The following is a 24,524-nucleotide window of genomic DNA, read 5'->3' as shown; positions in this document are numbered from 1 at the left end:
ATGGAACTTAATATAACTGTAAAGGTTGAAGTTTTAGAAGTTGTTGCTTAAGATGCATAATTATGTGGTTCTTTTGATTGGTCAACTACTCAAAGAAGATTTTATCATTTATATATTTCATTATATATTTAATTAATCACTTTCCAGATTATGTAGCCCAAGAGTATTTAGGATGTTGATCTAAAAAAGCAAAGAATAAAATATAAAAATTATAAGTGGTATGATCATTCAGAGATTCATGTTCTTGTTTCTTTGGTATTTGAACTTTTATCTTTTAGTACAAATATATAATTATATAAATTTCATAAAAATAACATCAAACAAATCAGATTTTGAAACATTTTTTTTCATAATGTAGCCATATGTATTGGTCACTAAGTAATCTTTTACTAAAATGATTTATAATTTTGAATTTTGATTTATTTATAAATTTAAAATAATAAATACAGGGTTTTGAGAAAATCATATCAAATAATTTATGTGTGAAGGTTTTAAATACTCTAATGAATCATTTAAATATATAATGTATGATTTTCAATTATTGTATGCTTGAATATTACATAATATTAATTTATTGTCTACTCCCAAATCAATGCATTGCTATACCTTATTTTATCAATAATAAAGAGAATACAAAGGGAAATCAAATAAACTTTTAAAAGATTTGTTTGTTTAAAAGTAATATCCTGCTGACTATTTTATGTTTTTAACAGAGCAGTATAATGTCTTATAATTGACAATATATGGCTTAAAGCAAACAAAACTTGCTAATTTTATTTCTTTGATATTTATTGTGCAAAAGACAGAGGTAGAAAAAAAATTTGTAATTTTTTATATATTCTAGATAGATTTTTCAGAAATTTGGGATAGCCTATACATCTTTTAGAACAGTGTTATTCACTATATATTCATTTTAACGTGAAAATTATTTTATCTTAAATTAATTTTTAAAATATCTTTAAACATTTTGACTCCCAGAGATATGTATACATTTAAATTTTATTTTTAATTTAGTTTTTACTTTTTGTCCATGCCACGTGGCATGTGGGATCTTAATTCCCTGACCAGGGATCGAACCCTGTACCCTGCCTTGAAGCTCAGAGTCTTAACCACCAAGGAAGTCTCTGTATGCATTTTAATATCAATCATGAAATTGGCATGAAGTCTTTTACTTTGACAGTAATTTTTCTGTACATAATTTTTCTTTTTTCTGAAAATGAAATAAACTTTAGCTATAGTGAGTAAATGAAACTTTAATGGCAACTTTCTTGGTGGGACTTCTTTTCAGAAAGTAAAGCAGTCGAGCTCATCTGAATGTAGTACAGTTGATATTGTTCTTTCTGAAGAAGAAATGGTCTATGAACGTGAAAAGCCAAAGCATCTTAGAAATGGTAAGAAAAAAATAAATTATTTTAATCATTATGTTAACATTAAGCTAAATTTCTCTTAACCTAAATAATACTATTAAATATACTTTTAATTTTAAAGAGTTTATTAATTTGACTAAGGAATACACACATGCAAATGTGTGTGTGTGTGTGCACATGCACTCATGCTCATATATATCCTAATAGAAACTTATAATAAAAGTAAAAGAAAAAGTCAATGTTTGGAATGGAAAAAAGGGCCTGCTTACTAGGGGGTCTCATGAAGTAGTTAAAAGTTTTAGTTCTGAAATCAGACATACTGAGTTCAGATCCCAGCCCACCACTTACTAGCTTTTACTTACCCTCCTCCGACTCATTTCCTAAAACATAAAATGAGGATAAGAATAAGACTTACTTAATGTGATTAATAGAAAGATTAAATTAGTGTGTGTGTTCATACCTCATAGAATGGGGTCAATATTTAAAATACTCATAGGAAAACAAATGTAATAGTCACTTATTTTTATAAGCTCTATGAATATTAAGAAATATATAGGGCTTCGGTCAGCTGACTAAGTTATTAAACATGTAACATGCACCTCCTAGATAGCATATTCAAAAGCAGAGACGTTACTTTGCCAACAAAGGTCCGTCTAGTCAAGGCTATGGTTTTTCCTGTGGTCATGTATGGATGTGAGAGTTGGACTGTGAAGAAAGCTGAGCGCCGAAGAATTGATGCTTTTGAACTGTGGTGTTGGAGAAGACTCTTGAGACTTCCTTGGACTGCAAGGAGATCCAACCAGTCCATTCTAAAGGAGATCAGCCCTGGGTGTTCTTTGGAAGGATTGATGCTGAAGCTGAAACTCCAGTGCTTTGGCCACCTCATGAGAAGAGTTGACTCATTGGAAAAGACTCTGATGCTGGGAGGGATTGGGGGCAGGAGGAGAAGGGGACGATCGAGGATGAGATGGCTGGATGGCATCACTGACTCAATGGACGTGAGTCTGAGTGACCTCTGAGAGTTGGTGATGGACAGGGAGGCCTGGTGTGCTGCGATTCATGGGGTCGCAGAGTGGGACACAACTGAGCGACTGAACTGAACTGAACATGCACCTCTCTATTGCCGGGGTCCAGCCCCGGTGGATCCAGGGAATTCGAAGGGTGGAAGGAGTCGGCGAGGAAAGACTTATTTACTTATTAATATAAGATTAGATTGGGAAGAACTAGTGTAGTAGGAAGATTAAGTGGAGGAAGAGGGTTGAATAGCTTGGATTACGCGGAAGACCAATAAAATTCCAGACAAGGAATTTGCACCATCTACGTTGGGCCACCGGCGCTCGCTTGAATATCTAAGGGTGCCTCGCCTTAGGCTCCCTTTCACGCGGGTCTTAACAGCCAGGGCAAGTAAGTAGACTTGGCGAGCCTCCGCGCCCCAGATGGAAATTCAGCCTGAAATTAAGGCAAAGAGGAGGGAAAAAGAGAGAGAGAGAGACACGGGGGAAACCAGTCCAGCGACTGGCTCCTGCTCCTATTGTTTAGAAGGCCTTATATACCTTTTAGATTGTACATAGAGATCAATGGGTAATACGAAATTATGCAGTGTTAGCAGCCCAGACTCTTATCAAAACCAGGCTTTTCTCTCTGCATACCTAATTGTATACACAAGTCTTAGGTGATTTACATCATCTTCTGGCCAAAGGGGGCCAATTAACATTTTACAGCCTTTTTTCTGATAAGGGTTAGTCAACCAGAAGACTTATTTGTGTTGATCTTCCCAAAGTTTGGTGCCACTCTCAGAAAACACTAAATAAAGTTACATTCTTACATAGCAAGGACACAAGAGGAGTGCAAAGAGAAGTAATAAACTCAAAAGTCTAGTGTTGCTAATATCAGAACTACTATTTATCTTTTTCCATATCCCGTTTACATTGATTAACATCCTCCCAGGTGCCTAAAAGATAAAGAATATGGAGGCCTGGTGGCAATCATTGAGTCAACAGTGAAATCCCGTCACCAATATACTTTTTAACTCTTTAGAAAAGGCGCTGTATCTTTAAGATGCTTTTAAGCTTTGTGCCTCTCGCAGTTGGGGGCTGCAAGCAATTCACAAGCTGTAAGAGGTCCAGGGAACCTGTTAGGCAACCTAGAGAGCAATCAGAGGGGGTTAACTGAAACATCCCTTTCAAATGCAGAAGACTAAAGCCTTGAGTTGACTTTTTTCCAGAGAATATCAGAAAAGTGGAAAAGCAGGCAGATTCTTATTTTGGGGGGTGGATGCTCAGGAAATGCCAGGGGGAACTCCTGAAGTCTGATCACGGCCTTGCGTATGTCATCTTCATGACCTTGTCACGGGTGGGATTCCTCACGCTGGCTCCCGACACTCTATAATTTATAATTTAATTTAGTTTCCTAAAGGGGCTTCTCAAGTGGCGCTGGTGGTAACTAATCCACCTGCCAGTACAGGAGACACAAGAGATAATGGGTTTAGTCCCTGAGTGGGGAAAATCCCCTGGAGTAGGAAATGACAAACTGCTCTAGTATTCTTGCCTGGAAAATTCCATGGGCAGAGGAGCCTGTTGGGCTACAGTCCATGGGGCTGCAAAGAGTTGGAGATGACTGAGCCACTGTGTATTAGTCTGTATCAGGTGTATTAGTGTATTAATCTTCTATCAAGACTGACAAATAACCAGAGGTTCTGAATATTTAAAATCACTGAAATCATCAAAATGGCACTTCCTAAATGTTTAAATTCCTATACTCAGAAATAAGAATCTGCTCTCAGTAGCCTGCATTCTAGGACTTGTATGATACAAGACCAGGGAGAAAACATTTCCTATATTTTTCTGACCAAGAATGTATAAATTGGCTCTAGGGAAAATTTTAAAATGTATTGACTTTAAACTCTACCCACCTCCATGCTTCATTCTCTTATCAGTTAATCACATCCCTTTCAACCCTCAGGTTTTCCTTATGCTAACTCTCTTGACCAGAAGATAGAATTACACTTGTACCTTATCCATAAAATACTCCATAATCCAAGCTTAGCTCCTTAAATAGTCTCATTCAAAATTTCTATCCCATGCCACTGAAGAACTGGGATAAATTTAATTTACTTAATTGATATTATACCTCTTAACATGTCATGAAGTATATTTAAATGAAAATGCTTGTTATGCCATGCGAATCTTCAAAGAATGAACTTTCAGGCATTATACCAAAAAAAAAATCTAATAATCAGAAGATGGTATGTGTGTGTGTGTTTGTTTTGTAGGAGTGGGGGTATCTTCTATTCTCAGATTCTGTCTAATAGGGTAAGAGGATGTTCTAAGTCATCTGTGCCTTTCAGAGTTTCCTTTTTTCCAGCTATGGTCCTCAGATGGTGCAGTGGTAAAGAATCCCCCTGCTAATGCAGGAGACTCAAGACATATGGGTTTGAACTCTTGGTTGGGAAGATCTCCTGGAACAGGAAATGGCAACCCACTCCAGTATTCTTGCCAGGGAAATTCCAGGTCAGAGGAGCCTGGTGTGGGCTACTGTCCATGGGATTACAAAGAATTGAACACAATTAACGTACTCTTACTTACTTGTTCAGTCGCTGATTTGTGCCCATGGTCGCTTTGCGACCCCATGGACTTCAGCATAACAGGTTTCCCTGTCGTTCAGTATCTCCTAGAGTTTGTTCAAATTCATGTCCATTGAGTTGGTAATGCCATCCTCTGTCACCCCCTTCTCCTGCCCTCAGTCTTTCCCAGCATCAAGGTTTTTTTCCTTCCTTCCTTACTATTATGAAACTCACAAGTTTTTCTTTTTTTTCCTCAGCGATTGCAGTGGTCACTACGGTAGGGGTATAAATCTAATGTTTATAAGTCAGAGAACATCTATATTAGATACTGTAAATAAATGATTGTTAAAACATTTGAAATGTTTAACTTTTCAACGATGTCTAGATTTTTGTTCTTAATAGTTTCATTCTTGACAGTTTATGAACGAAGATCTTCATCTGCTCAAATCGGTAGAGGCCCCAAGAAAGGAAAAATCTGGCAGAACATAAGGAAAACTTGCTGCAAAATAGTAGAAAACAGTTGCTTTAAGTGTTTTATTGGCCTTGTCACTCTGCTTAGCACAGGTGCTCTGGTAAGTGAGCGTATGTGATATTTTTATAGGAAAAATGCATCATATGTCTATTAATTCATAATGTCACCAAGCCAAATTATTTTTCCCCAGAATACTTATTATAGTACCAAATTTTATATCTATGATTTTAGTTTTGGAAGATATAGATTGCAGTTTCTTAGAAACTCTGCATATGCCTCATTCAATATTAAATAAATAATTTCAAAATATGTGAATGATAACAGGAAAAAGAATGTTAATAAATACCCTATTATTTTAACAAAGTTTAATAATGTGCACATATTGTGCTAGTACTTTAATACTTGTTCCATAAGATAAGAGAAATGTTGTATATATTTTTAAGAACCTTTGAACTACAAATATATTTACTCATTGACACAACTATCTTAATTCTGGGAAATTATCTTAGAATCTTCACATGTGTTAAGTGCATTTACAAGGCTGTGCACTGAACTTTTTGTAATACCAAAAAATTGAAAATCAAAAAGAATACATATTAGGTGACTGTTTAAATACAGTGGGATACTATGCAGTTAGCTAGAAAATGCAAGCCCTGTCTGCATGTTGATATCGCAATTCCCCAAGATATGGTAACAAGTGAAAAAGAAAGAAAGAATAAAGTACACAGAATGCTGCATGCAATGTAAGAAAGGCAGAAAAATAGAATATATATTGATATTTGCTTGCGTCTGATTAAAGAAGATCAGAGACTGATACACAAGAAGTAGTTAATTGTGAGCTACATGAAACAGAGAAGATGGTGTGATGGTTGGGAACCAGACTTTGTACTGCATATATTTTTAAAGTAGACTTTATATTGACATTTAGCACACATACTGGAAAGTATACAGATCATAAGTGTACAGCATAAAGGATTTTCACCAAGTGAGTATACCCACGTAACCATCACTTGCCTTGAGGAGAACACTACCGGGCCCCAGAACCACACTCTGAGCTCTCACGGTTACTTCCCCATTCCGCATGGGGAGCCAGCATGCGGGCTTCAACTGCCACATATTGGTGTTGCCTGTTTCTAAAAAATTCATTTATTTATTTAATATGGCTGCACTGGCTCTTTGCTGCTGCACAAAGGCTTTCCAGTTGCTGTGAGTGAGGTCTACTCTTTGCTGAGGTGCCCGGGCTCCACACTGCGGGAGCTTCTCTTGCTGTGGAGCTCGGGCTCTAGAGCTCGGGCTCAGCAGTTGTGGCACATGGGCTTAGCTGTCCTGTGGCATGCGGGATCTGCCTGGACCAGGGATCAAACTTGTGTCCCCTGTATTGGTAGGCAGATTCTTTACCACTGAGCCACCTGCAAAGTCCCCAGATGGCCTATTTTTTAAAATGTTTTAATTGAAATAGAGGCTTCTGCATATCTTCTTATATTATTTTGCATTATGTACCTTTTCAGTAGGTAAATCCACTTAATAAATAGTACTTTAGAATAACTTTGGATGATATTTATAATCTGTTTTAAAGGATACTTTAGTCCATAATTGGTTCAATTGAGCCAGTTAATTCTATTATTTTATATATACTTTTATTAGCAATAGGTTTTCAAGAATCACACCTTTCTTTATATAAGATTATTTTTATCCATGTTTAATCTTTGACCTCTGTTGCACTTTGCAACAAGTCTGCCTGAGTTTACTGATACTTTACTGCCTTTTTTCAATGCTAAAAATTACTATGAAATTAATTTGAATGACATTATCAGACTTTGCTTCCTCCATAGTAAAACTGAGGTTGATCTATTAAAACTGAGAAACATTAGAAAAACATTATAGTCTTATTTCATATTCATATATTTCCACTGGTTTATCTGACACACTTTGTGACTTTTCTTGTAATAGTTGTATGGATTTCTGAAAACACAGGTTTAGGGATTTTCTTTGTTTGCTTACCTCTGCTCCTTTATTCACAATGACATGTATCTGTGAGATGGCTATAAGAGATAAGAACCAGGTCAGATATGACTAAAGATTCCATCTAAGTTTGAATAACTGATTTGAGAGAGACTTTTCAGTTCACTGTTTAGAACAATTATGAGGTCAAGTTCAGACTCTATAAGTAGAGGTTCTGGAATCAATTAATGATGTCTGCTACAGGCATGGGATCAGAAAATGGATATGGATTGTGTAAATAAACTCAAACCAAGTGTACAAGCCCTTGAGACTGCAATCTATGACCGTGGTCACCATCTGGAGATGGGATTTCATTCCCCACTTTGCCAGAAGAGTTTTTAGAATTTACATGTACATTGATCTTTAAATACTTTACCCACAGGCTTTTGAAGATATTTATATTGATCAGAGAAAGACTATCAAAATCTTATTAGAATATGCTGATATGATCTTCACCTACATCTTTATTCTGGAAATGCTTCTAAAGTGGATGGCATATGGTTTTAAAGCCTATTTCACTAATGGCTGGTACAAACTAGACTTCATGGTTGTTATCGTAAGTATTTTAAAGAAAAATTTTAAAGGCTATTTGTTTACTCTTCCTTCTTTACTCTTACTCTTTCTTTTTGATTTATGTATATCTTTCTTTTACCTTTCTCTATACATTCTCAGTCACCAATATCCCATATCTCTTTATATGTAATGTTTAATATCCATACTTTCCATTTTAAAGTTTTAACAGTTCAGCACTTAACTCCTGGATTTTTCTAATCATTACCTATAAACCTGCTGCTAAGAGAATAGGCTTATTGAACAATATTTTGAAAATATTATCATTATAAAATATTCAAATTCTATTGGCTCTACCTTTAAATCATACATTTAAAATTCACGGATGGCTCAGAGGTTAAAGCGTCTGCCTCCAATGCGGGAGACCTGGGTTCGATCCCTGGGTTGGGAAGATCCCCTGGAGAAGGAAATGGCAATCCACTCCAGTATTCTTGCCTGGAGAATCCCATGGATGGAGGAGCCTGGTAGGCTACAGTCCACGGGGTCGAAGAGTCAGACACGACTGAACGACTTCACCATCACCATAAAAATAAATGACTATTACATTTGTTTAATATTCATGGATGACTCAGAGGTTAAAGCGTCTGCCTCCAATGTGGGAGACCTGGGTTTGATCCCTGGGTTGGGAAGATCCCCTGGAGAAGGAAATGGCAATCCACTCCAGTATTCTTGCCTGGAGAATCCCATGGATGGAGGAGCCTGGTAGGCTACAATCCACAGGGTCGCAAAGAGTCGGACACGACTGAGCGACTTCATCATCACCATCACCATCACCAACATAAACTTCGAGGTTCCCATATGGCCCTAGTGGTAAAGAATCCACCTGTTGAATATAGGAAACTTAAGAGAGAGGAGTTCGATTCCTGGGTCAAGATGATCCCCTGGAGGAGGAAATGGCTACCCACTCCAGTATTCTTGCCAGGAGAATCCCATAGACAGAGGAGCCTGACGGGCTACAGTCCATGGGATTGCAGAGTTGGATACAACTGAGCATCTGAGCACTTTTCCATCATAAACTTCAACAGTAGCACACTGATCCAAGGTACCAGAACATGTGAATCACTACAGTAGTTCCACCACTACACACATATATTCTGTTCTCCACATAACAAGAAAAATAAGCTCCATTAAGCCAAAATATTTTCTCAATTTTGTTTTCTCCTTACCCTATATGCCTAGAACCATTCATGTCACATAGTAGATGCTCATTAATTTTTGTTGAATGAACAAATGTCTCCCCATTCTGTCAACAATGATTGAAGCTTCTCAGTCCATAAATAATGACTTAAATATCTGACCTTTGTCTTCTAAATTAATTCTTGAAAATTAACCTTCTATTTCAATGATACCACGTTATACCTGCAACCCACCTTCCTGTTTCTTGGTTATCGTTCTTTTGTATCTACATTCTCCCATGCGTATATAAATGATATCCTTACTTTGAAGCCCACTTTGAGCCTCTTCAGTATAGGTTAAAAGAGAATAATTTTTTTCATTTATATTACTTTGAAAATATAGAAAAATGAAGGTACAACAAAATTAATCGTAACTATACCACCTTGCCCAATCAGCATTCATTTTTATTAGTATTGAATCATATTTATGCATGTATGTTTACTTTTAAAAAATCACTTTAGAATCCTTATTTTTTGTAATTAGTATTTGAACTTAACAATATTCATTTCCTCCTTGATGCCTTTTCTCTGAAATCTTATTTTGCATATTGTCTTAACTATATATATATATATATTTGGATTCATATGAAAACATATTCTAAATTCTGTTTTAAAGAATATACTAAAAAAAAAAAAAATTAAAAAAAAAAAAAGAATATACTGTGTGCTATTACTATATTGCAAACAATCATGAAACTGATTCTTAATCTAATTTTAAAATAAAAATGATGTAAATATTAATCTTTGACCATAAAGAATCTCAAATATACAAATTTTTGTCTCAATAACATTTATTATTCTTACCAAAAAATACTTCTGAATTTTTTAAAATAGTTTTTAAATAGCTTTAGAATGCTTTTAAAAATTTTAGTAGGCTTTGACTGTAATTTTCTGTAATAAATGTTCATTTACAGGTTGTTTTGATTAAATCTAAAATTAAATTCTATTCAATTTTTTATTTATATATATCCAGGTGTTCTGTCTTAGTTTAATAGGCAAATCTCGGGAAGAACTAAAACCACTTGTTTCCATTAAATTCCTTCGGGGACTCAGAGTTCTATCTCAATTTGAAAAAATGAAGGTAAGAGAAAAGTTTCTAAACTAGAGGTTTTTATTTGGGATTAATAAATATCCATAAATCAATAATCTTTGTTGTCTTCTGATTTGTGTCTTTATTAATACAAAAGCCAAATTTCCAATGAACATTCAGTTTAATGATAGAAAGATTTCATACAATATTCTAGGGCTATAAACTACACATAGCCTATTAAAACATGGGCTGTGGGTGAAGGAAATGGGGAGATGTTGATCAAAGGATCCAAAACTTTCATATATAAAATTAATAAGGTCTGGGGAATTTAGTATACAGTATCATGACTACAGTTAGTAATACTACATTATATACTTGAAATTTTCTAAGGGAGTACAACTTAAATGTTTTTCACCATTTATCCCAAAAGGTAACTATGTGAGGTAATAGATGTGTTAATTAGTGTGATTGTGGGAGTCATTTCACATCATCTTGTACATCTTAAACTTACACAATTTTTGTAAATTATGCCTAAATAAAGTAAAATACATATACACATATATACTAACACACATAAATTAGATAATAAATGTAACTAAAATAACATTTTTTATTTTAGTTTAGACCACCTGACCTGCCTCTTGAGAAATCTGTATGCAGGTCAGGAAGCAACAGTTAGAACTGGACATGGAACAACAGACTGGTTCCAAATAAGAAAAGGACTACGTCAAGGCTGTATATTGTCACCCTGCTTATTTAACTTATATGCAGAATACATCATGAGAAACCCTGGGCTAGATGAAGCACAAGCTGGAATCCAGATTGCCAGGAGAAATATCAGTCACCGCAGATATGCAAATGACACCACCCTTAGGCAGAAAGTGAAGAAGAACTAAAGAGCCTCTTGATGAACGTGAAAGAGGAGAGTGAAAAAGTTGGCTTAAAGCTCAACATTCAGAAAACGAAGATCATGGCATCCGGTCCCAACACTTCATGGCAAATAGATGGGGAAACAGTGGAAACTGTCAGACTTTATTTTTTAGGGCTCCAGAATCACTGCAGATGGTGACTGCAGCCATGAAATTAAAAGATGCTTACTCCTTGGAAGGAAAGTTATGACCAACCTAGATAGAAAATTCAAAAGCAGAAACATTACTTTGCCAACAAAGGTCCATCTAGTCAAGGCTATGGTTTTTCCAGTAGTCATGTATGAATGTGAGAGTTGGACCATAGAAAAGGCTGAGCACCAGAGAATTGATGCTTTTGAAGTGTGGTGTTGGAGAAGACTCTTGAGAGGCCCTTGGACTACAAGGAGATCTAACCAGTCCATCCTAAAGGAAATCAGTCTTGAATATTCATTGGAAGGACTGATGCTGAAGCTGAAACTCCAATACTTTGTCTACCAGAGACGAAGAGCTGACTCACTTGAAAAGACCTGGATGCTAGGAAAGACTGAAGGCAAGAGGAGAAGTGGACAACAGAGGATGAGATGGCTGGATGGCATCACCAACTCAATGGACATGAGTTTGGTAAACTCCGGGAGTTGGTAATGGACAGGGAGGCCTGGCATGCTGGAGTCCATGGGGTCTCAAAGAGTCAGACACGACTGAGAGACTGAACTGAACTGAAAGTGAAATATATATATATACTAACACACACAAATTAGATAATAAATGTAACTAAAATAACATTTTTAATTTTAAAAACATTCCAACATACTGTGTATTTTTTTCTAATCAATTTAGATACACAGAATGGAAAAGAGAGTTTCAAAATCAGCAAATTGTCTTCCCTCAATTTATAGAAACACAGGCAATTTTAGGAAGTGATTTGCTAGGGAAAGTGCCTCTGTCAGAAATCAAGTCCTGTACTATTTGATGCCATACATTAATTAGAATGGCAATGAGATAGTAGCTATGGATAATTTGAGATCAGATAAATAATTATGTTTAGGTCAGAGTCAGATTCAGATCTTAATCCTCATCTCATCCTCTGGAAGTTCTGTAGTTGAATTAATTCTGAAGATGTATTATGAGTGTATAAAGAAGGTACATGATTATGAAATTAAAGTTTTATGTATTTAATAAGCTTCAGGTCTTCAGGTGCTCTTATTACTTAAATATTTATTTCAACCATATATCTTTGTTTTATTCTTAACATTTGTGTGTATTTTCTAATAGACTTGTTTTCATCAGAGGCATCAGCGTATCCTTGAAAATATCTAGTTGTCCACAAAGGATCCGTGACTTAAAGTTTTAGAAATGAAACTAAATGTAATTAGAAGTACAATTAAATATAAAAATATTAATTCAAGGACAGAAATCTAAGGAATATAAACGAGAAAGTACAGACAAATGGCTACACTTTCAGTAATGGCTGATAGAAGGAATGATAGGAAAGAGAATGGTGCCTCAGGGTAGGGGGAAAAGAGAGAAGGAAGGGAGGCTGTGGAAAGGGAGTCAAGAGTAATGATAAAGGAAAGATAAAGAGAAAGCAAAGACAGAGCATATTGCATTGAGTATAGCCAATGGTTTACATTTGCATAAGAGCTTTAGTCCATCTAGTCAAGACTATGGTTTTTCCTGTGGTCATGTATGGATGTGAGAGTTGGACTGTGAAGAAGGCTGAGTGCCGAAGAACTGATGCTTTTGAACTGTGGTGTTGGAGAAGACTCTTGAGAGTCCCTTGGACTGCAAGGACATCCAACCAGTCCATTCTGAAGGAGATCAGCCCTGGGATTTCTTTGGAAGGAATGATGCTAAAGCTGAAGCTCCAGTACTTTGGCCACCTCATGAGAAGAGTTGACTCATTGGAAAAGACTCTGATGCTGGGAGGGATTGGGGGCAGGAGGAGACGGGGACGACAGAGGATGAGATGGCTGGATGGCATCATGGACTCAATGGACGTGAATCTGAGTGAACTCCGGGAGATGGTGATGGATAGGGAGGCCTGGCGTGCTGCGATTCATGGGGTTGCAAAGAGTCGGACACGACTGAGCGACTGAACTGAACTGAACTGAACTGAAGAGCTTTAGTGAAATGATAGGAATAAAATTCTGAATATAATAATTAAGGAATAAAGGGACCTGAGAAAATGGAGACCGTGATTATAGATGATTGCTGCTTATTTAAGGATAGGCAGTAGATTCATTGCCCAGACTTCCCACTCTGAAGTGGTTCACCAGAGACAGTGGTTCAGAGAGGTCAGTGATTTTTGAGAAGGACAGTGCCCACTCAGTGTCTTTAAATAGTCACTTGCCTTGGCTTCACTGATCTACAGTCTTCTGATCTTCCTCTTAATTTCCCTCCACTGTGTAGGTTAATAATCCCTGAAGTTAGAATCCCCAAGACTTAGGCCTAGGCTCTTTTCACTCTCATTTTATGTGCTTTCTAAATAATCTCATACATTTACACAGGTTCACTTGTTTTGCTTATTTCTGGTACAGTATAAGAGATGGATAAACATGTTAAATCAGTGAAATAATTATTTATTTGAGTATTTATGCTAATCAGCTCCATTGTTATTTTAATAATTTTTAGTGTAAAATTATTTCAATATGATATTACATTAATAAATATTCCCAATTTGATTAAAATACTTTCACATTTCTTACTGAAAGTTTATATGTTTGTCTTTTATATGCCAGGTGGTAGTGAGAGCTTTGATTAAAACAACTTTACCCACATTGAGTGTGTTTCTGGTCTGCCTTATGATCTGGCTGGCTTTTGGCATCATAGGAGTACACTTATTTGCTGGCAAATTCTATGAGTGCATTGACCCAACAAGTGGAGAAAGGTTTCCTCTATCTGAAGTCATGAACAGAAGTCAATGTGAAACCCTTGTATTTAATGAATCCATGCCATGGGAGAATGCAAAACTAAATTTTGATAATGTTGGAATCAGTTTTCTTTCACTGCTTCAAGTAGTAAGTGCATGTTTGAATTTTTGAATTATGTTTATTCATGATGTAGGTGAACATAAAGGACAAAATGTGGATCTTAATAAAGTTAGTTTTAAATTATCTTAGCAATTGTTAGTAGATACAGGTTATGGGACATAGTATGCTAAGCTCATTTAGAAAGACAAAAGTGAAAGTCCTTGCTCTGTTGGAAAAAGGAAATGGAGATAAAGGTAGAAGTAGGTTAACAGAAGAAATGACGTGTATTGACCAAATCTATTACCTCCACCACTGATCAGACAATAGGTACACAATTTTTGATCCAACTCAGGTTACTGCTGTTTTGTTTCTACTCAGTGCTTTGAAGAATGACTCTTCAGTCCGCCAACATCTAGCATCTTTCCTGTCTTACCTCCCTCATAGCAAAGCACACATATAGCAATTACAAGTAACTATGACACTTAGGTGGAGAAGGCAATGGCACCCCACTCCAGTACTCTTGCCTGGAAAATCCCATGGATAGAGGAGCCTGGTGGGCTACAGTCCGTGGGGTCGCTGAGTCAGACACGACTGAGTGACTTGACTTTCCCTTTTCACTTTCATGCATTGGAGAAGGAAATGGCAACCCACTCCAGTGTTCTTGCCTGGAGAATCCCAGGGACGGGGGAGCCTGGTGGGCTGCCGTCTATGGGGTCACATAGAGTCGGACACGACTGAAGCGACTTAGCAGCAGCAGCAGCATGACACTTAGGCAGCATGTAGTTATTTACCATTTATCCATCTATCTAACCAGCTCTCTCTTTTCATTTATACTGTCTTAAAATATTTTAAGTTACTACAAATAAACTACATAGCTTTAAATAGTTTTTAATAGACTATAAATGTAATAATGAAAGTGGTAAAGATCTCATTTACACAGTATTTTGAAGTGTGATTGACCCTACTAATCAAATGTTTTACTGTTTTAATAACATTGACATTTAATTTTTATTTGCCTCAAAGCATAAGATTTCCATAAGAATTAAATACATGCCATTTTTACAGGCAACATTTAATGGATGGATCACTATTATGAATTCAGCAGTTGATTCTACTGATGTAAGTACGGTACAATCCTAGAACCATCCTTAAGGTTGGCTAAGTCATTTTTGCAATTCAAGGACAGGACACAAGCAATAATTGAGTAATTAACATGGTAATAGCAAATGCTTGTGCTAGACAGAAAGTTCATTTCAGATTGAATATTTCATGAACAATGAACTCCTTCCAGAATTATATACAATGGCTGAAGCCCAATAGGCACATTTGAAGATTATCATAACTGATTAAACCAATGCAATAAACTTTAAAATTCAAATAAAAGCAGTGCTATCTCTTCACCAAAGAACAAAGAGGAAATACTGCCTCAAGTAGCACTGTTGGATTTTCTTGTCCTAAAGTGTTTTCTAAATCTTACGTTTTAAAAAGTCAGTGTCAATATTTTGCTATTTTCTCACTTTTTCATGTATTTTATTTTTAAAAATATATTTTTTTCAGAGCAGTTTTATATCTACAACATTGAGAGGGAGTTACAGAGATTTCCCATATACCCTTATCCTCACAAATGCATAGCCTCCTCATTATTGATATCACTCACCACAATGTTATTTTTTTTACCAAAGATAAACCTACACTAACACACCATGATCACCCCAAATTCACTCAGTGTGTGCATTCTATGGGTTTGGACAAAAATATAATAACATATACCCTTAGTTATAAGGGTATCATATAGAATATTTTCACTGACCTAAAAATCCTCTGTGCTCTGCCTTATTTTGCTTATTTTTTTTAAATTTTTAGGTAGATATGCAACCTAATTTTGAAAACAACATCTATATGTACTGTTACTTTATTGACTTTATTATCATTGGATTATTTCTTCCTCTGAGTATGTTGATTGGTGTTATTGTTGCCAATTTCCACAAGCATAAAATAAAGATAAGTATAAATATGCTTTCGCAATCAGTGCCTTTGGGGGGGAAAATGTCTTGCTTCAAATAATTGGTTTTAGATTCAGTTTAATAGCATTTTTATCTGGTACTTGTCTTGAAAAAATTATTTATGTTCCTGCAAATTGAATATTACTAAAATGTTTATCTTTACATTATTTTCTGTATTCAAATAAGTACAGACAAGTTTAAACATTAAACTTTACAACTGTTTCCATGTATGTGTTTGTAAATCATGACATGCTGAAAAAGCAGTGTTTTCTATCTGCACAAATATGTGAAGATGTTCAAGAAAAACAAACCACATTTTTTTATTCTTTGATGTACTCAAAGTGGTTCAAAATTGTACCCAGCAGAGACATCTTTGTCAGTTGAAATGACTTTTTCTGCTAAAAGTAGAGGGTCATAAATCCTAATTAGGTGACCTAAATCAGAGTTCCTTGGAACAAATAAGAAAATTCAGAGGCAGAATTGAAAAACCCGTGTTCAGTGTCATCTCCACACAAAGACTCCCTTCAGGGCTTCTTTAATACAAATGCCTCAAATGTCATGTAAATCCACTTATTTTAACCTTAGGGATCTACTTTCTATTAAGTGTAGAAATGCCTTCTAGTGAATCAAAGAAAAGAATAGTTTAGTCTTGAAATTTTGTGTTTAGCAAAGTCATCAATGTGGTGTAGAATCTGGTAAACAAATCATTCTGAGTCTGCACTAATTAGATGGGATTAGAGTAATTAGATGGGGTTAGAGAGACTGAAGCTAGTTAGCATGCAGGCATGCAGAAGCATCAGTGGTCATTGGACTGTATGCTTCAGCTTCTTAAGGATTTCAGCCCAATGGAATAACATCCTAGGATTTGCCCAGGGGCTTCAAATTGGTGAACCCCGTCCATTTAAGTGACCCAGTCCTGACATGGACAGTAACAATTCCTAACTCCTAGATTAACACATTAAATGTTCACCTCTTATTCACTTTGCTTTTTCTATATAAGATACTGAAATTAACACTAGAAACACAAAAATGAGTAACTCCTGTGAAGGGGTAAGCACTAGGTGCTTTTGGAATAATAATGAAAAGATATCTTCTGATAGTATTTGGAAAAGTAAGTAACCTGTGAACGTATAAAAACAAGTATATGACCCATTCTATTTTTTCTGGATTATTGAAAGGTACAAATCAAGTTCAGCTTTTGAGGTTAACTGTTCTTAGTAACCTTTCCAGATATCCTCTGCTGTTTCTCTTTTGCCTCTAACAAGAGGTAGCTCCCAGTAACTAAAAAGTTAAAATAGGGTTGACTACCCACAGCAAAATGCATCAAAATATAATTGAATATCAATCTTTTCCAGTGTATACTCTGTATTTTGTATGAATTTTTGTGCAGAAAGTCAGACATGTTTAAACATTATATAGTTCACTGCAGTTAAGCATTCTTTAGAGGATTAAATCAATAATTGCCAAGCTTCAGAAAATGCATGTTAATATAAGGTGAAATGTGCATTAAATATGATTTTAGTATCTTTTTCTTTCATTGCTTTACCAGGGAGGCTCAAATATCTTTATAACAGTCAAACAGAAGAAACAGTACCGTGCACTGAAGAAGCTGATGTATGAAGACTCTCAAAAACCAGTACCTCTCCCAGAAGTAAAGAAACATCTAGATTTTTTTAGCTTTCTGAAAAAGTTTCCTTTATATGTTCTCTATTACAAATGAAGATGTGTTTTTAAAATTCTTAACAACAAATGCTTTTGACATAATCTTTTAAAGGTGTTCCTTGACACAGCTTTTCACGGTCTTTTTGTTTATTTGCTTTGACTATATGCTGTAATTATTGGTAACATCTTTGTCTTCACGAATTCTACTGTTTATGCTGGGAGGGAAGTTGTAAATCTAAAGACAATGTGTATAAATATCTTACTAATAAGAATATTACACCTTTTTCCTTTATACACAGAACAAGTTCCAACGATTCATCTTTGACTTGGTAACAACTCGAGTTTTTAATATCATCATTATGACTCTTATATGTTTCCAAGCAATAACCATTATGATACAGAGTGATGAACAGAGCCCCAAAATCGACACTGCTCTGTTTTGGATTAACTCAGTTTATGTTATGCTATATTTTGGAGAATGTGTACTAAAGCTCATCGTTTTCCATTGTAACTATTTCACCAGTGGATGGAACATTTTTGACTTCATGGTGGTTGTTTTCTCTATTACAGGTAAGATTTTGTTTAGTCAGATTTTCATTTGTAATAATATTAATTCAGTCAACCTCTTATAGTAATCATCTTTTGAGGTATAGTCTCTTAATAAACACAACAGGTGGGGGATTCTATTTCCAGCAGGAATGCCTGGAAAAAAGTGAAAGTGTTAGTCCATCTAGGACACCAGGAAAGCCCCAGCTTCCCCCAAGGAATACTGGAGTGGGTGGCCATTCCTTTCTCCCAGGGATCTTCCTGACCCAGGGATCAAACTCGGGTCTCCCACATTGCGGACAGATTCTTTACCGTCTGAGTCACCAGGGAATGCCTTACATTTTTACATTTACACATGTACATATGCCTAACAGATGAACAACATACTCAGAAATACCTTCTGAGTTAATACATAGACTATTACACAGACCACGTGGTAAATGCTTAATTATCCCTTCAGTATATCACATACATTATTCAAGATGACACTAGTGGGACCTTTATGTTTTAGGGTGATAGAACCTTTCAGACTCATTGTTTTCTTTCCTCTAATCTCTAAAATTGTTTACTACTTTCACAACACTGGAGTTTTAGGCTTTTATGAATTGGTCACAAGTTTACTCTGGAGATCTCAGTCCTTTATTTAACAAATATATTTGATTATCCTCTTTGTGAATAGATATTATGCTATCTGCAAAGAATTCAGTGGCAAATGAGGTAGGCATAATTCCTGTATATACAGAGTTTATAATCTATCAAAGGATACAGATAATTAAATAGTACATTTTAAGGTGCTGTTAAGGTATTGCTGAGGGAAGAAGCACAGGGTGCCACGGCAGCACAACAAAGTGAGATGCACATAGTCAGTAAGTAGAGGCCAGAGAAAGCTTCACAGAAGAGGCAGAAAACTGAATGGAGACCCACTGGTTAAGGAGGTAGCCAAGAATCTAGGATAAAAGTGTTCTAGGCAGAAAAGGCTTACTGTCTGCCTCCCATAAGACACGTACTAGAATGTTATCTCCATAAGAGTGTGGACAACACCTCTGTGTTACTGTCAAGTTCTATTCTGTGCAGTCAGTAGTGAAAATGTGGATAAACTTTCTGCCCAGTTGTACCTGCAGAAAATTAACTCGTTCAGCTGGTAATTGAGGCAGTGCAAGCAACACTGATAGTTGCAAGAAGCTTCCCAGAAAAGTACATGAAGTCAGGAGAGAGCTGAAAGGAGGAAAACAGAGGAAAATCAAAGTAAGGAGCCTTGTAGGTTGAAATGAGAGTAGTTGAATCAGACATCTAGAAGGAGAGGAAATTGCAGTCTGAGACAAAATGTTTAAATTTGAGATCTCAGAAGGTCAGCTATCCTGGGTTCAGAACATACTGATAGATAGGTATAACTAAAGTATAATGATGGAGAGTATTAAAGTTAACAGAGCCAAAGATTGAAAGAAAGACTAGCCCTTCAATGGACGGTTGATGATAGGTGCTGGAGTGGAAAGGACAACAGTGAGCCGTGTACTAAAGTCTGCAATGAATATGAATGAGGGGGAATGAACAGATCATAGAGCTAAAGAAAGGTAGGAGATGGTATGGTTGAATGGCATGATCCACAAACTGTCAAAATTTTTGTCTTTATAAAATTAATGTGAAGGAGAAGTATCTGGAAATCACATTGGAAAGAAGGAAAGATGCTTGCTCGTTCCATCTTTCTACACTGAGAAATGTTGAGTGGGAAAGAATGAGCTGTCTGTGCTTGAGGGGAAGTAGTGTCCTCAAGATAGAGACAATTTTCTTCACTTCCTTTCTTATCTAAAATCTTAGTGAACAGGGAGTAAAGATGTGTTTACAACTAAAGAGGGAAACCTCCTGCATAATGTAAGAGTTTGGAAGATTGAGGAGAAATGAAAATTTGAGTCAGAGTAGAAGGTTCACTAAAGCACTGTGGAGAGGAGGATATATGTAAGATATAACATCAGAAAGAATGCCATCATTGCCAGTAACCAAATTAACAGAAATGTGAGACACGATCCTTCCAGATTCAGCAAAGACACCATCTCATTTAGAAGCTCCATTGGGTTTTCCCCTTCTCCATCTTTTCAACTCAAAATGAACCACACTGTCTCCAGTACTTCCAGAGAACATTCCTTATGTTTATTTATGGTAATTATAATTTCACCTTGTCTTACAGTTATATGTCTCACTCTCATAGTTCTCTTCTCACCACAGCCAGAAAAAAAAATCCTAGGCCGAGACTTGTTTAATCACATTTAAAGTTCCTAAGGGTCCATATGGTATTTATGAAGTCAATAAACCAAATTATAATCTATGAATCTGAATGCAAAGTATTTTTTCAATTATATTTATCAACTAGGTCTTTCTGCTTTGCATGATAATTAGTTTAAATGTCTACCTCTACTGTCTATATGATATGGTCTTTGAGGATAGAGGTCATGTCATTTATCTTTGCATATTTTCATGGTACCTTTATTAGGTATCCAGTAAAAGTTGGTTTGAACTAAATTGCTGGATCTAACTGCAATCAGAAAAAAAAGAATATGACTACTGTCCTACATATGGATACATGCCATCTGTGACTCCAGAAGTATCTGATCCCTAATACCCTGGAAATGATGGTAGAAATAATTCTCATCCAAATTCTCATCCAAATTTGTTAGATGCTGAACATTGCCACTATTAGTATTTGGCTAAGCCAAACTTTAAATGTACCAAATGTTATAGGGGAGGGATCAATTATCTGAACATAAAGAAAAAAACAAATGTAAAATAATTTATATTCCTCTAAATAATTGTATTGCCTGCTTTATTTTTTCCTACACCAAGGACTATTTCTGCCTCTGATGGTAGGGTATTACCTTGTATCTCCTTCCGTTGTGCAACTGATACTTCTCGCACGGATCATCCACATTCTGCATCCTGAGAAAGGACTAAAGCTGTTCCATAATCTGCTGCTTCCTTTGATGCTGTCCCTCCCCGCCTTGTTGAACATCAGTCTTCTCATCTTCCTGATCATGTTTATCTACGCCATCTTCGGAATGTACAATTTTGCCTATGTTAAAAAGGAAGCTGGAATTGATGATATGTCCAACTTTGAAACCTTTGGCAGCAGTATGCTCTGTCTTTTCCGAGTTACAGTATTTGCTGGTTGGGATGGGATGCTCAATGCAATTTTCAATAGTAAATGGTCTGACTGTGATCCTGATAAAATTAACCCTGGGACTCAGGTTAGAGGAGACTGTGGCAATCCCTTTCTTGGCATTATTTATTTTGTCAGTTACATCCTGTTAACTAGGCTGATCATTGTAAACATGTACACTGTTGTTGTCATGGAGTTTTTAAATATTGCTTCTAAAAAAAAAGCCAAGACATTGAGTGAGGAAGATTTCAGGAAATTCTTTCAGGTATGGAAGAGGTTTGATCCTGACAGAACCCAGTATATAGACTCTAGCAAGCTTTCAGACTTTGCAGCTGCTCTTGATCCTCCTCTTTTCATGGCAAAACCAAACAAGGGCCAGCTTGTTGCCATGGATCTTCCCATGGCTGTTGGAGACAGAATTCATTGCCTTGACGTCTTACTTGCTTTAACAAAGAGAGTTTTGGGTAAAGATCTGAGCATGGAGAAAGTTCTTTCAGAGATGGAATCAGGATTTACATTAGCTAACACTTTTAAGATCACATATGAGCCAATTACAACTACTCTGAAACGAAAACAAGAGGTAGTCTCAGCAACCATCATTCAGCGTGCTTATAAAAGTTACCGTTTGAGGCAAAATGACAAAAATACTTCAGATACTCATATGATAGATGGTGACAGGGAAGTTCAAGCTATCAAAGAAGATTCCTATATTGATAAAGCTGAGGGAGTGTCAATAATTCAAAGCCCGATATAATTCCTCTTACTTCCTTTTCACCTTTTTTACATGTCCCTGAAATGTTAAAAGTTTCAGAAAGTAAAGATTTCACTTAATAATCTACTGTTTATAACCCATGAAAGATTAGCTTGTGCTCACAAGATCCCATGTCCAACTTACATTTACCCCTAAATATTCAATCTAACCAAGACAATCCCTTAATATTACTGAAGAGTTAAATTAGGTTAAAATTGTTGTTTAATATTCCAATGCTTGGTTTCTCTATATGGCTTATATGGTTTGTACTTCTTCTAGAGGAAGAAGGAGATAATGGCAGAAATTAGTAGGAAAAGGAACTTCCTTATATGTTTTATGTCTACTTGATGGGATTAAAGTCACCACTAGTAGGACTTAATTACAAATAAACAAGTACTTTCTTAAAGTGGGATGGTGTTTTAAAAAATAATACAGTGCTGCAGGCCATTGAATCATAAACTAGCCTAGACAGATACCAGTCAAGGGAAGGGAAAATGCAGTTCTTAGAAGTGCCTTTGAGATCAATCAGAGAGACTCTTGGGCTGCTGATCCAAACTGTTTTGGAAAAATATTGATTAGAGCCCAGATTTTGTTTTTTATTGTTTTGGTTTTATTTTACATTTGGTCTGGGAGTTAGTTGTTTCATTGCTCTTGGGTTCCCAGTTTCTCATCTCTTTGGCCAGTTTCAGTTAAGGACCAGCTCTTTTAAGATAACGAGTTCCTAAAACATAAAGGGAACTAAATTTATGGCCTACATTTTCAATTTTTTCTCATTTCTCCTTGGAAAATAGTAGTCACTTTAACTACTTTTCATGGCACTTCATTTTTTTTATATATTACTTTAAGAAAGAAATGAATCACTAAAACCATGTGGACTCTGAACTAGGAGATCAAAATGTGAGTTTGTTAGTAGTAGTGTTTTATAACATCAGTGTATGCAAGTTAATTTTCCCTTTCTCATTTATTTTTCCAATTTTTTTGTCTTGTTTTTATTTCATCACATACATAATACTCTGTAAAATACTTTCTGTTTGGAAAACTTTTAAATCCTAAGCATTAATTTTCACTAGTAAAATTAATTTTAAAGATAATGCACAAATAGTTTTTTTCATGTAATAAAATTTAGTCACAGGCATCTCTTTAGTTTGGGATTCTGATATTTACTCCATCGTCTTAAGACTGATTTCTTTGTGCCTACAAAGTGCTAAAGGATTCAAAAAGAAAATATGTACACTGTTGACTTAATGATGTTTTAAATATGTTGTATGGCATTCAATATTACTTAAATATTGGTAATTATATTTTATTATGCGTGCATGATCTTGATTGAGCCTTAACTATTATAATCTATTTCTGCTCCTCAGAAATGTATTAACCTGACCACGATGCCTTTGGGGGATTCCCTAAGCAAATGCAATTTCAGGGTTCTGTTTCTTACTGTAAGTGTTCCTTCCCTCTCTCCTCCCATTCTCTATCATGTGATGGGGACCAGTGAGGAGTCAGTGTTAATTTGGTGACATGGTAACAGATGGTGCTTTGTTTAAGCTTTTCAGTTTTCTATTTCTTGGAAAAGCTTTATTGTGGAAACTGCTTCAGATACTTAAACTGAATCTTAACTTGCTTCTGTAAAATCCATAAAGACTATGAACTGATTTTGGTTTGAAAGTTATGTCTTTTAATTATAAATCATGTTTGCCACCAATCTTCCAAAAACTATGTAAAGAATTATTTTTAGCAAACCTTACAATATTGTACTTTTTAGATATTAAAGAAAACAGTGAATACTACTTGTTAACTATGTAAGCTTTGGCTCTTTTTCTTTTGTAAATTAGTTTGGCAACTTTGTATTATAAGAACTGTTTAAGATGAGCTGTAAATTAAAGCTTATTCATTCAGACTTTACCTGAAAATATGGAAAATAGCATCTCATTTTCTTTTTGTGCTAAAATTCTGATAGCATAGACTGTCTCATATATACCATCAAACCAGTCTGTTCACGTCTCCAAGTAATGGGCATTCATACATGCTAAGTCATGTTGTACTCTGTTCAACCCTACGGACTTAGCCTGCCAGGCTCCTCTGTCCTTGGGATTCTCCAGGCAAGAATACTGGAGTGGGTTGCCATGCCCTTCTCCAGGGGATCTTCCCAACCCAGGGATCTTACCCATGTCTCTTATGTCTCCTGCACTGGTACATGGGTGTTTTATCATTAGCTTTACCTGGGAAGCCCTTCCAAGTAGCATTCAGTTCAGTTCAGTTGCTAAGTCATGTCTGACTCTTTGCAACCCCATGGACTGAAGCATGCCAGGCTTCCCTGTCCATCACCAACTCCTGGAGCTTGCTCAAACTCATGTCCATCG

At 35.9% G+C, this 24,524-nt stretch overlaps 1 protein-coding gene across 1 annotated transcript in view; it reads left to right on the top strand.

The window, feature by feature from the left end:
* SCN7A (sodium voltage-gated channel alpha subunit 7) overlaps positions 1-24,066 on the top strand; it is an 84,153-nt gene extending 60,087 nt beyond the window's left edge. Inside the window, exons 16-25 of the mRNA XM_040229264.1 lie at positions 1,289-1,391; positions 5,347-5,501; positions 7,785-7,958; positions 10,121-10,228; positions 13,824-14,102; positions 15,120-15,173; positions 15,918-16,055; positions 17,604-17,708; positions 18,019-18,289; positions 21,101-24,066. Of these exons, the coding sequence (XP_040085198.1) occupies positions 1,289-1,391; positions 5,347-5,501; positions 7,785-7,958; positions 10,121-10,228; positions 13,824-14,102; positions 15,120-15,173; positions 15,918-16,055; positions 17,604-17,708; positions 18,019-18,289; positions 21,101-22,167 (2,454 nt within the window). The 3' untranslated portion in view covers positions 22,168-24,066. The remainder of the gene's footprint in view (positions 1-1,288; positions 1,392-5,346; positions 5,502-7,784; positions 7,959-10,120; positions 10,229-13,823; positions 14,103-15,119; positions 15,174-15,917; positions 16,056-17,603; positions 17,709-18,018; positions 18,290-21,100) is intronic.
* Positions 24,067-24,524: the final 458 nt, after the last annotated feature.

The sequence above is a fragment of the Oryx dammah genome, unplaced genomic scaffold (genome assembly GCF_014754425.2).
Source record: "Oryx dammah isolate SB20612 unplaced genomic scaffold, SCBI_Odam_1.1 HiC_scaffold_27, whole genome shotgun sequence".
NCBI classification, from domain to species: domain Eukaryota; kingdom Metazoa; phylum Chordata; class Mammalia; order Artiodactyla; family Bovidae; genus Oryx; species Oryx dammah.
This window is presented reverse-complemented; position numbering and strand designations above follow the sequence as displayed.